At 26.7% G+C, this 21,127-nt stretch overlaps 3 protein-coding genes across 3 annotated transcripts; 1 reads left to right on the top strand and 2 right to left on the bottom strand.

The window, feature by feature from the left end:
- Window positions 1-498: 498 nt before the first annotated feature.
- LOC122860642 (insulin-like growth factor-binding protein complex acid labile subunit) lies at window positions 499-13,488 on the bottom strand. Its single transcript, XM_044164546.1, has 4 exons — window positions 13,456-13,488; window positions 12,567-12,600; window positions 10,874-12,480; window positions 499-738 (listed from the first exon to the last, which is right to left on the bottom strand). The coding sequence occupies exons 1-4, from the start codon at window positions 13,486-13,488 to the stop codon at window positions 499-501; spliced, it is 1,914 nt and encodes a 637-aa protein (XP_044020481.1).
- A 1,130-nt stretch (window positions 13,489-14,618) lies between these two features.
- Window positions 14,619-16,976, top strand: LOC122851926. Its single transcript, XM_044151441.1, has 4 exons — window positions 14,619-14,854; window positions 15,132-15,310; window positions 15,406-15,685; window positions 15,761-16,976. Exons 2-4 carry the CDS (start codon window positions 15,141-15,143, stop codon window positions 16,004-16,006), a joined length of 696 nt encoding a protein of 231 aa, XP_044007376.1. The 5' UTR covers window positions 14,619-14,854; window positions 15,132-15,140; the 3' UTR covers window positions 16,007-16,976.
- Window positions 16,977-17,049: 73 nt separating this feature from the next.
- On the bottom strand, window positions 17,050-19,248 carry LOC122851919 (heat shock protein 70 A1-like). The gene has a single exon (XM_044151428.1). It carries the CDS (start codon window positions 19,193-19,195, stop codon window positions 17,081-17,083), a length of 2,115 nt encoding a protein of 704 aa, XP_044007363.1. The 5' UTR covers window positions 19,196-19,248; the 3' UTR covers window positions 17,050-17,080.
- Window positions 19,249-21,127: the final 1,879 nt, after the last annotated feature.

Consider the following 21,127-nt stretch of genomic DNA (forward strand, 5'->3'; position numbering starts at 1 on the left):
GATTGTGGCCCCTCACAACGGGACGCAAATCGCCAGAATAAACGCCGACGGTTGCTTGGATCATTCGATATGGGACACAAAATGATCTGAGAATTAGACAGCATGATTTCAACATTCCTATAATGTCCAAAAAAAGAATAATGTCACTGAAATACTCTATGAGAAAATCGATTGAGTTATTACACTGTATTTTCGTGTAAATTAAAACGTATTTTTATATAAAAATGAATTAACAAAAAAAAATATATATATATTTCTCTATATGAAAAATCATTTTTCATGATAAGATTTTATTATTGATTGATTTCAAATTTAAAATAAAAAAAAAATTTTTAATATATTCATCATACATATTTTTAAAATTATTTTATATTGTTTTTTTATTTATTGATTGATGACAGTTATTTTGAAAGAAAAAAAAATTAAATATTAATTTATAAATATGTAAAATATTTATTGAAATACAATGTTTTTTTTTTTTTTTTTTGAGTAAAATTATTAATCTAATGTTACATTTTGTACATTAGAATAATTGTTATTTATAAGTTGTATCATTTTTTTATTTCTGACTGTTTTTGATATGCTGGATATTTGATAAGGATTCCATTCTTCAATTTCAAGTTTCCAAGGATCAAAGCCAATGTTAATATCACCTGGTGGATAATCTATAGGTAATGCATTAATGCAATATATTGTTGCAGCAATCAATAATGCCAATTTAATAAAAGTATTAATCATCTGTAAATAATTTTGATACATTGTTTTAAAAAATATTTCTCAGTGTAATTACGTTTATTTTTTTTTATTTAAATTTTAAATATAATAGATAGTAGATAAATAATATTATTTATTAATAATATTGTATATTAACTGATCTATTATTTTATTTATTAAATCTTACTTACATTTATTTTTTTTTTTTTACTGTTAAGACACTACGGTTTGAGGAGTATATCGCACAATGAGCGGCTAAGTAATACTAATCGTTACTCGTGTTAGCATGAGGTGAGAGATAGTGTAAGAGACACGCGTAAAAAAGGGGTGGGATACAAGAAGACTAATTTTTATTATTTCCGCAATATAGTATTAACATTTTTTTTTTTTTGTTATATCTTTCATAAATCAATCTTTTTGTTTGATTAGTACAACCAATAAAAATTATATTTCATAAATTTTATGTATTTATTTAAAACATATATTTTTTAATGATGAATAATTTCATTAATAATTTTTTTCTTATTTAAAATTATATATGCTATTTAGAAAATTGTAAGAAACTTTTTCTTATGATTATAATGATAATTATATTTTCAAAGAAAATTAACAAGCAAAAATTGTTGGGTTAAAAAATTAATGGAATGGATGATTATTTTACCTGAATTTGATGAAATTGAGCTTTAAAAAAATTTATCAAGTATAATTTAATTCACGCACACACTGTACCTTTTTTTTATTGGCGTTTTTTTATTTTTTTTTTTTAAAGTTAGACATTATGACATGCAACGAAACTTTTTATCATTGTAATGTGCATTTTAGGTTTGTTAATTTAAAAAAAAAAAATAAGAAAAAATTTTGTGTACACGTCATTGACACGGGACTGCTCTGATAAACATAATTCATTAAGCAAATAAGTCGAGTTATATAAATCAAAGTGATGTATCTAAATTAAGCCATCTGATTTTTGATCTTGATATTTTTGCTACACGTGGAAGACAGCGGCTCCAAAATGAACATGATTTGCTTAAAGTAAAATCTTTACAAATATATTTTTAGGTATAACACTATTTTATTTTTTGTTTAACGATTATTAAATAGTTGGATATATATAAATTAAATATGATACGAATTTTGAAAACGTAATTATACAAATATTTATAAATACTTGTAAAGACAAATGGAAAAATTTTTTTAAAAATATAATTTAAAAAATTGGCACGTGTATATGAATAAAAAATTTTAAATTTTATTTGTTTTTTAAAAATAGTTTAAGTGGTATTTAAATACAAACGTTTTCTAATCTTGGAGATTTATTTATGTCAATATAAAAAAAATTATATTCGCACGAGCATAATTTAATTCTTGATTAAATAATTTAATTAATTTTTGAATTGAAATAAATTTGTCTGTAAAAGTGCAACAAATTAAAAAGAATATATTACAAATATTAAAGTAAATTTTATACTGATAATACTTGAGTGAATTTATATATTAAAATGCTTTAATATTTCCGTTGAGAAAATTTTAAATTGCACAAGCCTTAATAGATTGCACAAGACTCAACTCCAAAGCTTGGACTCATTGGTATTTTGTACACATAATTTTATTGTATATATTATAAATTTTTATATTCCAATATGTCAAAGGACACATAACGAACTGAAACACTTGACACGATTGGTGATGGATAGATTGAATGAGCATGTAATTAATGCATACTTTTAAAAATATATAAAAATGATAATATACGTTACTCTAAAATATTATAAAACACAATGAATTTATTTATAAAAATATATTTCAAGGGTCTGCTACAATTGCATTATTTTATTTCTATCAATTCAAGTTATGCGATCGTTGAACAAATATATAGATATATATATAAAATGATTGTAAACGCAAGTGATGGTGTCCAGCTGTTGGAATATGCATACAATAAGACGCAATCCATCCGTCCGTGTCGTAAAAGCCGCGACGGCATTTGCTCTTCTTGACATTCCACATGTCTTATGTCTTTCGAATAAAGTATCTGCTGAGCTTCCTGACATTACATACACGTCAGGATAGATTGAATGGCAATGATAAGCGTCAAACTATAAATTTGCATTGTGACAGTCAACGTCCATATGAGTATAAACTCTATACACGAAATGAAAGATATACTTTTGGCTTAAAACGGTTATGCTAAACAATAAATTTCATGTTTTTTTTTGTTGTTGTAATATTATCAACTTGTATATATATTGTACAAAATTATGGAAATTTATTTATTTAACTATTCATTGAGAAAGTTTTCATTGGTCTTAAAAGTACTTTGATCATTTGATATATAGTTTCAAAAGATTTTTTTGTTTAAAAGAAGATTTTATTATTTTAAAAATGGCAATTATTAAAGAGCTGATTTTTTTTTATTAAAAAATATCGAATAAACATTTTTTTTTAGATTCAAACAATAATGTATTTAATAGCCATTTAAATTTAAATTTTCATCATAAGAGTGGCAATTGCTTATACATGAAAATAATTTTTTAAATTATAATAATGGATGACAATTTTAAATTGCATGCATAATTAAATATAAATTTGTTCAATTATATGTTTCAATTTCACTCTGTGGATATTGTGACGAAAGCATCTCGACAAAAGTCTGCGATTGGGCAACAGGGGTGCTTGTTGTCACCATAGCAACTTCTCCAACCCCTTCATTTATCTTTCTCTTCTACCCTATGTGGAATCATCTACACATACAAACAAAAGCTACGGAGATGTGGCCTGTCTGATCGCCCTTTTTTCGTGGATGCATAGATACACCAGTGAGGATAATGTAAAGAATGGCAAGAAAATAACTCGCGAAAACACGTAAATTAAACGCACTATGATGTTTGATGGGCTGGAATAAAAACCAGTGAGTTTTCTTTTTTTTTTTTTTTTCTTATTTCGCCCTTTTGAAAAACATAGTCATCATCAAGATGATATAATATATTTTTTATTATCATATATTTTACATAAAAAAGAAATGTAAAAAACAAATTATAAATGCAATTGAAGGCCATGCAGTTAATAGTTTAATTGAATATTTTAGATGGACATTGATATTATATTTATAAATCAATATGTTAATTGAAGTATTAGAAGCAGCAAGTAGTAGAGAATTAAACTAAAATTAACCAGAATAATTCAGAGCTAACCAGAGTTATTTGAATCGATTTTTTAACAAGCCATAAAAGAAATTAAAAAAAGAAAAAAAAAATATATGAAAATTAATATCAATGACCATACTTATACTTATGTCAAATACAATTGACAAAAGTATTCAGATGTATATACTTTGTTGAATTTTAGTTGTCGTGTGTTAGTCGGCTTCCTTTATTGTTCTTATAATGCGGCCATCGCGCCCACGCTTTTTACCAATCCGGAATCCACAAAACACTTTAACGTGTGCCCCAAAATCCATTAAAATGCAACTCGCGTTGCCTCACCATTCTCTTTTGACAATATAACACACTGGACTTTCTTCTCATTCTTTAATATCTTTCATGCCAATTTTAAACAGCATATGTATAAGATCATTTTGAGATAAACCACTAATCTACCTTGCATTCAATCTGATGTTCTTTTTAGCGATCAATCTTATATTTTTTTCTCGTTAGTCAAAGATATTATTTGCAGCCACTGCGTAAATATCAACCATGTTGTTATAATGAAAAGAATGAACAAACAAAAATATGCTTTAAAAATAAACGTATTTTAGTCACGTAAATTTTGCTTGAATCTTTTTGACAATTTATATAATCAGTTGAAGATATACCTTAAATAACAAACCAATAAAAATATTTAGTAAATAATAATCTAGTTTAATAACTGAATCAGTTATTTATATATTCAGTATATATATTTATAACTGACTGTTATTGTTTAAAATGATATCAACAAGTTTATCTGTATATCAGATCATTTTTTTTATTGTCAAAGCTTTTTGTAACACTTGAAACTCGTAAGTTTGAAAATGAGTAAATTAATAATTTGATTTGTTTTTAGTTAACTAAACATTCTTAGCCAACTCAGCAAAAAAATAGAAAGAACATTTCATTACGATTTTTTATTTTAAAATAACTTGTTTTGACTTTTCCTCTGGAGAAATCTTAAAACTAAGTCATCGCACTGACATTTTTGAATTTTTTTTTAACTACCCCAGAACAACTTTATTTTTTAAACTACCCCTCGTAATATTTGACAGGTTCTAAATAAGCTAATTCGTAATTTATCATTGTTGGAAGATAACAAAATGTATATACTTTTCTGAATCATAATTTTTTCTGCAAAATGATATGTTCATTATCAACTGTTGTACTTTTAAAAACTAGAATGAATAACGAAGAATCTATTTTTTTTCCAGTCGGAATAAATGATAAAACTGAGTTCTACTTGATTTTTTTAAATCATATTATGGTAAAACTCTCGGTAAAAACACACACATACGTTGAATTGAGAGAGGTAGAGAGCAGCACATGCTTAGCTTTGCAGAATAATCAATGCGAACCATAGGGCTTTGTCCCTAGTGTTCGATAAATAAAAAAAAAAAAAAAAAGAATAATCAATGAGAAAGTTAATCTTCTTCAAGAAGTCAAAGGAGAAACGAAAAGAAGTAAGTCAAAAAAAAACGAAAAACCTCTTTGTCTATTCTATATTCCTGTTCAAAATCTCCAAATTTTCAATAGGAAATTTGAAAATATTAAATAACATTGGAAAATTATAAATAAAAAGAGGTAATTCGAAAAGAAAACAAAATATCTTCTTGCCTATTCTATATGCCTGTTCAAAATCTTTGAATTTTCCATAGAAAATTTGGAAAATAATAAATGAAATTAGGGAATTTTAAATAAAAGGAGGTAACTCAAAGAGAAAACAAAATACCTCCTGGCCTATTCTATATTCCTGTTTGAAATCTCCGAATTTTCAATAGAAAATATAAAAATAATTAAATAAAATTAGGGAATCATAAAAAAAAGAGGTATGTCAAATTAAATACAAATACCTCCTTGCCTATTCTATGTTCCTGTTCAAAATCTACAATTTTTCTATAGAAATTTAAAAAATAAATAAATAAAAGTAGGAAATTATAAAAGAAAAGAGGTATGTCAAATTAAATACAAACACCTCCTTGCCTATTCTGTGTTCCTCTTCAAAATCTTCAATTTTTCTGAAGGAATTCAAAAAATAAATAAATAAAAATAGAAAATTATAAAAAAAAAGAGGTTTGTTGAATAAAAAACAAAATACCTCTTTGCCTATTTTATGTTCCTGTTCAAAATCTTAATTTTTTCCATGGAATATCAGAAATCAATAAATAAAATTAGGAAATTATAAGAGACAAGAGATAAAATACCTCCTTGCCCAATCTATGTTCCCGTTCAAAATCTTTAATTTTTCTATAGAAATTAAAAAAAAGAATGAATAAAATTAGGAAATTATAAAAAAAAGATGTATGTCAAATTAAATACAAATACCTCCTTGCTTGTCCTATATTCCTGTTAGAAATCTTAAATTTTTCTATAGAAATTAAAAAAATGAATAAATAAAATTAGGGAATTATGGAAGAAAAGAGGTATTACATTTAAAATACAAACACTTTCTTGTCTAATCTATATTCCTGTTCAAAATCTTCAATTTTTCAATAGGAATTTAAAAAATAAATAAATAAAATGAGGAAGTTATAAAAGAAAAGAGGTACGTTAAATAAAAAACAAATTACCTCCTTGCCTATTCTATGTCCCTGTTCAAAATCGTAATTTTTTCCATGGAATTTCAAAAATAAATAAATAAAATTAGGAAATTATGAAAGAAAATAAGTATGTCAAATCAAATACAAGTACCTTCTTGCCTATCCTATGTTCCTGTTCAAAATCTTCAATTTTTCTATAGAAATTTGAAAATAAATAATTAAAATTAGGGAAATATAAAAGAAAAGAGGTATGAGAACTTAAATAAAAATACCTCCTTGCCTGTTCTATGTTCCTGTTCAAAATCTTCAATTGTTCTATAGAAATTTGAAAATAAATAATTAAAATTAGGGAAATATAAAAGAAAAGAGGTATGAGAACTTAAATAAAAATACCTCCTTGCCTGTTCTATGTTCCTGTTCAAAATCTTCAATTGTTCTATAGAAATTTAAAAATAAATAATTGAAATTAGGGAAATATAAAAGAAAAGAGGTATGAGAACTTAAATAAAAATACCTCCTTGCTTGTTCTATGTTCCTGTTCAAAATCTTCAATTTTTCTATAGAAATTTTGAAAATAAATAATTAAAATTAGGAAATTATAAAAAAAAAGAGGTATGTCAAATAAAAAACAAAATACCTCCTTGCCTATTCTATGTTCCTGTTCAAAATCTTCAATTTTTTTATAGAAATTTAGAGAGTAAATGAATGAAATTAGGGAATTATAGAAGAGAAGAGGTTTGTCAAATAAAAAACAAATACCTCCCTGCCTGTTCTATGTTCCTGTTCAAAATTTTCAATTTTTCTATAGAAATTTGAAAAATAAATGAAAAAAATTAGGAAATTATAAAAAAAAGAGGTATGTCGAATAAAATACAAATACCTCCTTGCCTATTCTATGTTCCTGTTCAAAATCTTCGATTTTTCTATAGAAATTTTGAAAATAAATAATTAAAATTAGGAAATTATTAAAAAAAAGAGGTATGTCAAATAAAAAACAGAATACCTCCTTCCCTATTCTATGTTCCTGTTCAAAATCTTCAATTTTTCTATAGAAATTTGAAAATTAATAATTAAAATTAGGGAAATATAAAAGGAAAGAGGTATGAGAACTTAAATAAAAATACCTCCTTGCCTATTCTATGTTCCTGTTCAAAATCTTCAATTTTTTTATAGAAATTTTGAAAATAAATGAATAAAATTAGGGAATTATAAAAGAAAAGAGGTATGTCAAATAAAATACAAATACCTCCTTGCCTGTCCTATATTCCTGTTAGAAATCTTAAATTTTTCTATAGAAATTAAAAAAATGAATGAATAAAATTAGGGAATTATAGAAGAAAAGAGGTATTACATATAAAATACAAACACTTTCTTGTCTAATCTATATTCCTGTTCAAAATCTTCAATTTTTCAATAGGAATTTAAAAAATAAATAAATAAAATGAGGAAATTATAAAAGAAAAGAGGTACGTTAAATAAAAAACAAATTACCTCCTTGCCTATTCTATGTCCCTGTTCAAAATCGTAATTTTTTCCATGGAATTTCAAAAATAAATAAATAAAATTAGGAAATTATGAAAGAGAATAAGTATGTCAAATCAAATACAAATACCTTCTTGCCTATCCTATGTTCCTGTTCAAAATCTTCAATTTTTCTATAGAAATTTGAAAAATAAATGAATAAAATTAGGGAATTATAAGAGAAAAGAGGCATGTCAAATAAAATACAAATACCTCCTTGCCTGTTCTATGTTCCTGTTCAGAATCTTCAATTTTTCTATAGAAATTTGAAAATAAATAATTAAAATTAGGAAATTATTAAAGAAAAGAGGTATGTCAAATAAAATACAAATACCTCCTTGCCTATTCTATGTTCTTGTTCAAAATCTTTAATTTTTCTATAGAAATTTGAAAAATAAATGAATAAAATTAGGGAATTATAAAAGAAAAGAAGTATGTCAAATAAAATACAAAATACCTCCTTGCCTATTCTATGTTCCTGTTCAGAATCTTCATTTTTCGATAGAATTTAAAAAAAAAAAAATTATGAAAGAAAAGAGGTATGTTAAATAAGTCACTAAATACCTCCTTGCCTATTCTATGTCCCTGTTCAAAATCTGAATGTTTTCCATGGAATTTCAAAAATAAATAAATAAAATTAGGAAATTATAAAAGAAAAGAGTCATGTCAAATTAAATACAAATACCTCCTTGCCTATTTTATGTTCCTGTTTAAAATCTTCAGATTTTCTATAGAAATTAAAAAAATAAATGAAAAAAATTAGGAAATTATAAAAAAAAAGAGGTTTGTCGGATAAAAAACAAAAAACCTCCTTGCCTATTCTATGTTCCTGTTCAAAATCTTCATTTTTCTATAGAAATTTGAAAACCAAATGAATAAAATTAGGGATTTATAAAAGAGAAGAGGTATGTCAAATTAAATACAAATACCTCCTTGCCTCTTCTATGTTCCTGTTCAAAATCTACAATTTTTCTATAGAAATTTAGAGAATAAATGAATGAAATTAGGGAATTATAAAAGAGAAGAGGTATGTTAAATTAAATACAAATACCTCCTTGAATATTCTATGTTCCTGTTCAAAATCTTCAATTTTTCTATAGAAATTTGAAAATTAATAATTAAAATTAGGGAAATATAAAAGAAAAGAGGTATGAGAACTTAAATAAAAATACCTCCTTGCCTGTTCTATGTTCCTGTTCAAAATCTTCAATTTTTCTATAGAAATTTTGAAAATAAATAATTAAAATTAGGATATTTTTAAAAAAAAGAGGTATGTCAAATAAAAAACAAAATACCTCCTTGCCTATTCTATGTTCCTGTTCAAAATCTTCAATTTTTCTATAGAAATTTAGAGAATAAATGAATGAAATTAGGGAATTATAAAAGAGAAGAGGTTTGTCAAATGAAAAACAAATACCTCCTTGCCTGTTCTATGTTCCTGTTCAAAATCTTCAATTTTTCTATAGAAATTTTGAAAATAAATGAATAAAATTAGGGAATTATAAAAGAAAAGAGGTATGTCAAATAAAATACAAATACCTCCTTGCCTATTCTATGTTCCTGTTCAAAATCTTCAATTTTTTTATAGAAATTTGAAAAATGAATGAATAAAATTAGGGAATTATAAAAGAGAAGAGGTATGTCAAATTAAATACAAATACCTCCTTGCCTGTTCTATGTTCCTGTTCAAAATCTTCAATTTTTCTATAGAAATTTGAAAAATAAATGAATAAAATTAGGGAATTATAAAAGAAAAGAGGTTTGTCGGATAAAAAACAAAAAACCTCCTTGCCTATTCTATGTTCCTGTTTAAAATCTTCAATTTTTCTATAGAAATTTGAAAACCAAATGAATAAAATTAGGGAAGTATAAAAGAGAAGAGGTATGTCAAATTAAATACAAATACCTCCTTGCCTGTTCTATGTTCCTGTTCAAAATCTTTAATTTTTCTACAGAAATTCGAAAAATAAATGAATAAAATTAGGGAATTATAAAAGAAAAGAGGTATGTCAAATAAAATACAAATACCTCCTTGCCTGTTCTATGTTCCTGTTCAAAATCTTCAATTTTTTTATAGAAATTTTGAAAAATAAATAAATATATTTAGGGACATTATTATATCAAAAGTAGAATGAAGCCTCTCAACATTTTTACTAAATTTTACATTTTTTTAAAATTTATTTATTTATTATTTTTTCTTTTTATATATTTTTAAATTAAAAAACAAATCATTGTTTGTATAACGATGCCTTTGAAAATACACAAAAAGTTTTACCTACCACCAATTCAACATTTTAAATATATATATATCTCATCTCATTCCATTTATCGTGGTATGCCTATGGCCCATTAGTCACTTAATTAATTATATTCCACGGGTATATTACCTGTTTTATACATGTTGTACACTCAAACTACCAATTGGATCATTCGATTTTATAATATCCCATTGACATGAAAAAATTACTATTGCAAATTTTATAATTGTTCATCATTCAATGATGATTAAATTTATTTTTTTATTTTCCATTGAAACTAATTTTATTTAATAATAAAAATATCTTTCTAATTTTAATTTGATAAAATTAATGAAAATAATAATATTATTTAATTATTTAATTCAATTCAACAGTATTACATACTTATTACAAAATTGATACTTAGAAACTATTTATAATTCTATTTTTTAAGTTTTGGAGTAATTATATTTTTCTTTTTTTTTCTTACTTTTTTTTTTTTTTATTAGGATTAAAAAAAAAAATATATTTTTTCTGAGCAATGATATTTGGACCGAATTGGATCATGTTTACTCAGTTTATTTGAATTTAAACATACTGATTCAAGTTTTTTATTTTGATTAAATATGGCTTCAGGCAAAGATATCAAACTATTATTGCTTATATCGAGACTTACTAGATTAAACAAACCATTAAAGATATTTGAGTCAAGACTTTTTAAGTTGTTTGATTGCAATTTCAATATCTTGAGAGATTTTAATTCATTGAATATATTATTTGGCAGTGATGTTAAACTATTATTGCTTATATAAAGTGTCCAGAGTTGAGACAAACCATTGAAATTATTTGACTCAAGACTTGTCAACTTGTTTGAACGCAAATCCAATGTCTTGAGAGATTTTGTTCCATTAAAAATTTCATGTGGCAAAGATGTTAATTTATTTCTACTGATGTCAAGAAATTCAAGTTTTGACAAATCATTGAAAATATTTGAGTCGAGAGTTGCCAAATCGTTTCTATACAAAAACAAGTTTTTGAGAGATTTTGTTCCATTAAAAAGGTCATGTGACAAAGATGTTAATTTATTTTTACTGATGTTAAGTATTTCAAGTTTTGACAAATCATTGAAAATATTTGACTCAAGACTTGTCAAGTCGTTTGTAGCCAAATTTAGTACCTTGAGATTTTCTAATCCTGTGAATATGTCATCTGGCAAAGATGTTAATTTATTATCACTGATGTTAAGTATTTCGAGTTTTGACGAATCATTGAAAATATTTGACTCAAGACTTTCCAATTTATTTGCATTCAAATTCAATGTCTTGAGAAATTTTGTTCTATTAAAAAGGTTATGTGGCAAAGATATTAATTTATTCCCACTGATGTCAAGTATTTCGAGTTTTGACAAATCATTGAAATTGTTTGACTCGAGAGTTGCCAAATTGTTTGCAGACCAATACAACGTTTTGAGAAATTTTGTTCTATTAAAAATGTCATCTGGCAAAGATATCAATTTATTCCCACTGATGTCAAGTATTTCGAGTTCTGACAAATCATTGAAAATATTTGACTTAAGACTTGTCAGCTCATTTGACCTCAAATTCAATGTCTTGAGAAATTTTGTTCCATTGAAAATTCCATCTGGCAAAGATGTTAATTTATTCTCACTGATGTCAAGTATTTCAAGTTTTGACAAATCATTGAAATTGTTTGACTTGAGAGTTGCCAAATTGTTTGCAGACCAATACAACGCTTTGAGAGATTTTGTTCTATTAAAAAAATTATGTGGCAAAGATATTAATTTATTCCCACTGATGTCAAGTATTTCGAGTTTTGACAAATCATTGAAAATATTTGACTCGAGAGTTGCCAAATTGTTGGCAGACCAATACAACGTTTTGAGAGATTTTGTTCCATTAAAAATGTCATCTGGCAAAGATATCAATTTATTCCCACTGATGTCAAGTATTTCGAGTTCTGACAAATCATTGAAAATATTTGACTTAAGACTTGTCAGCTCATTTGACCTCAAATTCAATGTCTTGAGAGATTTCATTCCTGTGAATATGTCATCTGGCAAAGATTTTAAATTCTGATTACTGAAATCAAGCTCCTTAAGAAGAGAACAATTGAATAAAATCTTTGACTCAAGATTTTTATTATCTACGCTAAGAAATGAGGAGAGCTCAATTTTTGCTAAAGAAACATCATCATGTCCGATGTAATAGAAACTGGAAATATTCGAATCAATGATACATTCTTTGATTGGTCGTCCTGATTTGCCTAAAAATTAACAATCATTTATTACTTTATTTTAAAATCGACTTTTAAATTACATCATAAAATTTACAGATTTCAATAACACTTACTGTTGGATGTTAATAGTTGTATTATCCATGTTATCTAAAATATAATTAATATATAATTAATGCATTGAAATTTATTTATTTTATAATTTTTTAATTACAGTACACATTGTGTATAAAACGATTTTATAAATTTTTTTTTTTTTAATTTCTTCAAAGTATATATTTCCTCAAAAATAAAATAATATTATTATTATTTATTTGTTATCAGTGTCTTTTTTATTTTTATGCTTATTTTCGGAACGTAAAATATAAGTGTGAGTCATTGATTTGACAAAACAACCATGTCAGCCGTTAATGATATTATTTATTTTTAGAATATCATTATGATTTTTTTTTTTTTTTTTTTTTTGATAAAATATGATATATAATAGTTTATTTTATCAAAATAATATCATGGACATGAAAAATATTTATTTTATAACTTGAGCAAAATATAAAAAATAATATATTCATTAATTATTATTTATTTATAATGATTATTGTAAACATGTATTTTTTTAATTTTGATCTTTCATTTTTGTGTATGATAAACAAGTGTATAATTGAAAATAATGATTCATAAAAAGAGAAATCGTTTAAGTCATAAATGCCACATCATCAATGTGTGGTCATCAATGATATTATTATTTATTTTTAGAATATCATTATGATTTTTTTTTTCTTTTTTTTGATAAAAAGAAATATATAATAGTTTATTTTATTAAAATAATATCATGGACATAAAGAATATTCATTCTATAAGTTGACCACAATATAAAAATACATAATGAATATTCAGTAATTAATATTTATTTTTTCATTATAATGATCATTGTAGGCATTCATTTTTTTGATTTTGACCTTTTTATTTTTGTCTATGATTAAAATTATTCAATGATTTTTGACTTACCCCAGCAATGATAACTATTCCAGTTATTATCATAATAATAGTAGATTTCTTCATCATAAAAATGATGTGTATAAGTCCAGTCGATACCTTGTTAATGATGATTACTCAAAGATACCCAAGAAACTATATGAACAAAAAATAGTCATCATTGGTCATCATTGTCGTGATAAGAATAAATGCGCATGCGTATCAAAAAGTTTCTTATCTATCTTAAAAAACCAAAAATATTATTATTATTATATCGACAGTTAATATTTCTTGTAACTAAAATATTTCTACCTTACCAAAATTAAAATTTAAATAAATAATAATAATAAACAAAATAGTTTTAAAATATATGATATTAAAGTGGTTTATTGGTTAAAAACGAAAGATACTGAGGGTGGTAAATGAGTGGCTTGCAGAGAAAGAGAAAATTTAAAAATTCACAGTAGAATGGGACTAATGTACTCTCTACACTTCTCTCTAAAAAAGCAAAAGGGAGATAAGTCATAAAGAGAAAACAAAATACCTCCTTGCCTATTCTATATCCCTTTTCAAAAATCTTTCATTTGTTTTTGAAAATTTTATTTTATTTTTAAAAAAATTAGGAAATTATAATAGAAAGGAAGTTTATATTATAATAACTCAAATACCTCCTATATTCCTGTTAGAAAACTTTAATTTCTCAAAGAAATGTTTATATTGTTATCTCAATAATTAGGAAATCCTAAAAGAAAGGAGGTATGAAAAATTTCTAGAGATTTCGTCGATTTGCATCAGGATTCTATAATGAGTAAGAAGGTTTTGTCCAAGTTTTCCAAATATTTTTTTAATTGTTCTTGCCTTTTATAACAAGGACAACAAATTTTCTAAATAATTTTTCATCCCATTAAGAACATTACTCATAACAATGAAATCAATATTTCATACAATTCTATGTAGTAAATAAATTCTTAATACTTTATTATATCAATAGTTATATCTATCTTTATATATTATCTCATAGTATCCCACAAACACACCTTATTTATATGCAATATAATATAATGATGCTGTCTGAGTACTGTCTCCCAAAATATATCATTCAAATAACTCCTAATGTGGTTTTTACAGTAAATTCATAGATGGCATCCTAATCAATTTAAATGGCGGTTCACTTATTCAGGAACTATAATAATAATATTTACATAAAAAAGAAATGACACACACATGAATCCAACAGCCTTAACTTTGGCACAGTATATTTTAATAACAACAAACAAAAATAACAAGTAATGTACTAAGAGTAATTGATAAACACCAAAAGCAAGACGTGAAATGTGTATGCATTAATAATCGTTACTTATTTTTTACCTATTTTTTATGTTGTTTTGGTATCGAAAATAAATCTAGGACATGTGGATCCATCAAACTATATGTGAGTATTAACTGTCATAACAATTACTTGTTTATAACACTATTTCCTTATTATTAAGTTAAACTTAGAACTTTTTTATTGTGCAAATAAATGCATGAGTATTGTGCAAGTTATACTGTGCTACATACAATTATTTATACAATAATTTTAATTGAATATCAAGCTTTAAAAAAAAACAATCTTTTATGTCATTAAATTATTTTATCTATGTATTGTTGTTGTCATTATTATTATTGTGAGTTTATTAACATGTCAAAATATCATTCTATTGTTCAAGATAATCAACATGAGTCCTTGGCCACGCAGACGCTTTCGTGTTACACCACTACGAACGTTGATTGCATTTTTATGTGTCCTGTGTGTCTTTTGGTATAATCTTGGACGAGAAGAAAAACCAACTCATCCATGCAGTGTTCCTGAAGAATTTACTGGACAACTACACGTTCTTGCTTATCGGTATAGATAACAAATAAATATATCAGTGACTGACATGACATGTTCATGAATTTAAAATCTATATGCATTGTTTACATTCTTATTTTTATTTCCAGTACACATTTAGTATTGGAGAAACTTGGCATCAATCATTTTCTCTGCTTTGGATCACTTTGGGGTCAAGTACGCATTGGTCGAGCATTACCATGGGCAAGAAAAATTGAAATGTGTCTTATTGATACACTTCGTGATGATGTGCTCATATCAAAAGCATTTAAAGAGGATGGACTTAGTGCATCATATTTATATGCATCAGGAATATATAAAATTCAAGAAAATAATCATCATAAAAATTCACCAACTGTTGAAATTATTGTTTTCGAGGAAGACTCTGTGGTATGATATATAAAAATTATATTTTAAAATTAATTAACTAGTCAAAATGATTATTCATAGTTTAATGTTTTCTAGACAAGAATGATGAGACGAGTTGGATGGACAAGACGTGTTTTACCACCTGATTGTGAATTGTCACCAAGTCTTCAATGTTTTCCACCTCAATTGGTGATAATGCCATTACCAATAAAGTCGTTTGGTGGATATCTTGTTCACGTTCCTCGTGAAGGTATCGAGCTACAAAAGTATCATTATCCAAATGATTGGTGGCTTGAAATAAAGCCAACAGATTGTATTGATTCACATCAAGAAAATACGTAATACAAAAAGCAACATCAGCTAGATTCAATTTAAAGCTTCCTCTAAAAAGTTGGACGTAAAAATAAATAAATAATAATTATGTATAAAGACAAAATAATATAATCTATCAACGATAATTTATTTGCTAAAATAAATTTTTACTAGTCAACTGTTAAACTGGTCCAGCATAAAACTTAAATGTTTAATTTGCTCGAATTGATATAAATTTTTAGTTAAATAATTAAACAAACGATTTTTTAACTAACAAGATGATTACAACATATTCACAGTGATAATATTTATTAATATAGAAATTAGCATATCGTATGTCGTAAAATTATTTCAAGTACTTTGATTAGATTATCAAACTTGTGTTTGACTTATTTAATAAATTATAGAAAAAATTTGATTTTTTAGTCATTGTCATTATTGGTCAGTATTAAAATAATATTTACTTATATATTTATTGATTATTTTATTATTGACAAAATACCTACCTTAGTTGTTAAGATTGTTGAGATGTCTTTGATGGAACATGTGGTCCTTGTTTTAATTATACAACCAAGTGGAAGAGCAACAATTTTTCAATACTAATTTATATCTCAATGAAAATACTTGACGTGTTTTTATTATTACTATTTTAATTTTGTAAGCAGTGACAATTTTTAAATATATATTTTTTTATTTAAAAAAAAGAATGCTCCAAGTTGCAAACCAAATTTGTGCTGGGTAATAATTTTAAACTATGATACAAAAACCTGTTAATAAATTAAATATTAATTAATTATTTTTTGGAAAGGTTCATAATTAAATCAACACTCAAAAAATTAATGTTAACTCATTATTTAATAGAAAAAAAAACATATTTGTATCTTGTATATTGAATTACAAATTCCATTTAGAAAGAATACAATAATTAATTGTAATTTAAATGATACTACCATGTCATAGTATGCATTGAAATAAAAAAAATTAATTAATAAATGTGTAATGAAAACGTAACTTGAATATTTTAGAAAGTGAAAAAATAATAGAAATTATTCAAAAATAGCATTAGAAAAATATATTAAGTACATACTTTTGTTGAAAAATTAATCAGAATAATGCATTCCACACACGAGTCATGATAGATGGAGGCTTGTTGATAATGGATTCACACTCTTCTTTCATTTTTTGCAAAAATTCAACATAATGATCTTTGTTACTTGGGTTGGCATCCAACAAATTATAAGCATCTTCACACATTTTGTTGATTCGATCTTGCTCATTTTGATTAAGCTTGGAACAGTGCTGTTTAACACCATTTTTCATTGATATAATATACTTATAGAGATGGTTTTTTGCTGATGCAATTTCTCTATCTTTTCTTGACATAATTGGTGTGATAACTCTTTCGATTTCTTGTAACTTTTTACAGTACGGTTCAGCTACGGCAAACTGATTTTTTTTCATCCACATCAAAGTATTAGAACAGATGTTGTGTATTTGTTTTTTTTCATCTTCAGTAAGATTAGAAGTGTTGTCATAAATAGCCTGTTGCATGAAATTAACATATGACTCTAAACTATGCTTAGCTTCCAAGATATTTCTCTGGTTGTCATCGTAGCTTCTGTATTTTTCAGCATCAGCTATCATCTCGTCGACTTTTTTTTTAGACCAACGTTCTTCATTATTCACGATTGTGATATTATTTTTACAATCACTCGTTACCCCTTTCGCTGTAACGTGAAGAATTCCATTGACATCGATTTCAAAGGTCACATCAACTTCTTCTGTTCCCAGTGGTGCCGGTGTGATGCCACTTAATCTAAATTTACCAAGGAAATTATTATCCTTATTAAATGTTCTTTCACCTTCAAAAATGAAGATCCCTATCACCTCTTGATTGTCAAGACTTGTTCCGAATCTTTTCGTATTTTTGCAAGGTATTTTTGTATTTTTTTTAATAATAATCGACATTAAATGATCATGACCATGGTTGTTAGTACTTATTCCAAGTGATAGTGGAGTGACATCTACAAGACGCACAGCTTGGAGAATTTCTGATTTTTTTCCTTCTTCAGATAACATTGCTGCTTGTACAGCTGCCCCATATGCAACAGCTTCATCTGGATTGATTGAAAAATTTAATTTTTTGCCATTAAAAAAGTTTTGGAGCATTGACTGAATTTTTGGAATCCTAGTCGAGCCTCCAACTAGTACAACATCATCAATATCAATTTTCTCAATTTTAGCACCGGTAAGTGCTTGCTCAACTTGCTCAAGAGCCTCAATAAAAGATTCAGCACAAAGTTCTTCAAACTCGACTCTGGAAATTTTAGTCTCAAAATCAATGCCATCAACAAGTGCTTCAACTATAATATCAGCCTCAGTACTCGAAGACAAGTCATGCTTAGCACGAACTGCTGCTGTCCTAAGTCGTTTCAATGCCTTCGTATTTTCTTTAACATCATTGCCAGTTGTTGCTTCAAATTCTTCACAAAGATGATCGACTAATATTGAATCAAAATCTTCACCACCAAGATGAATATCACCAGTTGTTGATTTTACCTCAAAATCTAAGCCTTCTTTGATTGATAAAATTGAGACATCAATCGTTCCACCACCCAAATCAAATATTAATACATTTTTCTGGCCTTTAAGATTTTTATTAAGGCCATACGCCAAAGCAGCTGCTGTTGGCTCATTGATGATACGTAATACATTTAAACCAGCAATTTCTCCCGCGACCTTGGTTGCATTACGTTGTGAGTTATTAAAATAAGCCGGTACAGTAATAACAGCATCTTTGACTTTTTCATTAAGAAAAGCTTCAGCTATTTCTTTCATTTTTTCCAAAACCATTGAGCTTATTTGTTCTGGATTAAATTCTTCAACTTTACCACTAATTTCCACTTGAATTTTTGGATTATTTTCCACACCATCACTTACAACTTTGAATGGCCATTGTTGAATATCAAGTTGAACTTGTTCTTCATCAAATTTACGTCCAATAAGTCGTTTGGCATCAAACACAGTGTTGGATGAATTTAATGCTGCTTGATTTTTTGCAGCTTCACCAATAAGACGTTCATTTCCCTTGAAGGCAACATACGATGGTGTTGTTTTCATTCCTTGTGCGTTGGAAATGATATCAACTTTGCCACCTTGCCAGACAGCAACACATGAGTATGTTGTGCCCAAATCAATGCCAATAGCATGGCCAGACATTGTTATAATTTAATTTTTAATTTTATATTATTGTTTTTTTTTTTTAATTAATTTTTATTGTTGTTTATTATTGTTTTATTGTTGTTTTATTTTTCTTGTCGTTTTAAACAGCACAGTTCACAGTATAACACAAAGCACACCTTCGACTGTGGTAGTGTGGTGTTCAGTGGTGTTGACTATAGAGAATAGACAGAGATTGAATCAACTGAATAACGTTTCTGTGGACACTGGACAGCAGCAGCAAGCAGCAGACACAGCAGCCAGCAGGGGAATCCCCTAAAAATGAATGGTGAGGGCAGCGAGGGGAAAAAAAGCAGTCGTTCCTCCGATTTTCAAAATGTTTAACATCATTGTCCCCGAGTGTCTCCTCGAGTGTTCTCGAGTCTTGAGCTCTATAGTGTTTATATGATCACTGAAATATCTCAATGTTTTGATATTTCTATTTCAGATGTAGACGGTAAGATAATGTCAAAAAACGTAAACAGTGCTACTTTGTATTGCAAAAGTTATTGCAGGTTCATCAATATTCGCCGACAAGAAATGTTAGTCGCGATAGAAAAATATGAAGGCGCTTGTTGTTGCTTTCATGTGAATTCGACCTTATTTTTGCATTTGCATACGACTATGGCAGCTTCACATGAAAGCAACAACAAGCGCCTTCATATTTTTCTATCGCGACAAACATTTCTTGTCGGCGAATCGTTATTGCGGGACCCGCAATAACTCCCGCAATACGGGACCAAGAATAGCACTCCAGAACACGGTTCACCTAATGCCAAGCAATTTTTTTTTGCCCCTGTCCACAGGTAAGCCAGGTAAAAATTGATAATTTATACAATTCAAAATTGATTGGTGTTTGTTCAATACTTTTAATTTTATTATATTAAGTTAATTTTAAAATCTCAATCACATTAATTCTATCCCGGCCAAGATATTAATTTTTGAAAATTAAAAAAAATGCCAATTATAAAGTACGTTAAAACTGATTGGCGAGCTATTGTATTTTTTTTTAATGTATTTTAAATATAAAAAAAAAATCTCAATCAAAAAAAAAAATGGCTAAAGGGGTTAAAAAAATTATTAAAAACTAAATTATAAAATTTAAATTGTAGAGCAATGCGGGGGCTTAGCGGTATGGGGATTACAGAGGGGCGCGGAAAAAATAGAGTAGTGGGAAGTTTGGCAGTCAGCTTGGAGTTTATATTAGAAGAGGAAAACTATAGAGAGAAAAAAGATAAAAACTGTGTGTCTTCTGGTATAATCTTGGCCGAGAAGAAAAACCAGCTCATCCATGTAGTGTTCCTGAGGAATTTACTGGACAACTACACGTCCTTGCTTATCGGTATAGATAACAAATAAATATATCATTGACTGACATGACATGTTCATGAATTTAAAATCTATATGCATTGTTTACATTGTTGTTTTTATTTCCAGTACACATTTAGTATTGGAGAAACTTGGCATCAATCATTTTCTCTGCTTTGAATCACTTTGGGGCCAAGTACGCATTGGCCGAGCATTACCATGGGCAAGAAAAATTGAAATGTGTCTTATTGATACACTTCGTGATGATGTGCTCATATCAAAAGCATTCAAAGAGGATGGACTTAGTGCATCATATTTATATGCATCAGGAATATATAAAATTCAAGAAAATAATCATCATAAAAATTCACCAACTGTTGAAATTATTGTTTTTGAGGAAGACTCTGTGGTATGACATATAAAAATTACATTATAAAATTATATTGAACTAGTCAAAATGATTATTCACAGTTTAATGTTTTTTAGACAAGAATAATGAGACGAGTTGGATGCGGACAAGACGTGTTTTACCACCTGATTGTGAATTGTCACCAAGTCTTCAATGTTTTCCACCTCAATTGGTGATAATGCCATTACCAATAAAGTCGTTTGTGGATATCTTGT

The sequence above is a fragment of the Aphidius gifuensis genome, linkage group LG1, assembly GCF_014905175.1.
Source record: "Aphidius gifuensis isolate YNYX2018 linkage group LG1, ASM1490517v1, whole genome shotgun sequence".
In the NCBI taxonomy this organism is placed as follows: domain Eukaryota; kingdom Metazoa; phylum Arthropoda; class Insecta; order Hymenoptera; family Braconidae; genus Aphidius; species Aphidius gifuensis.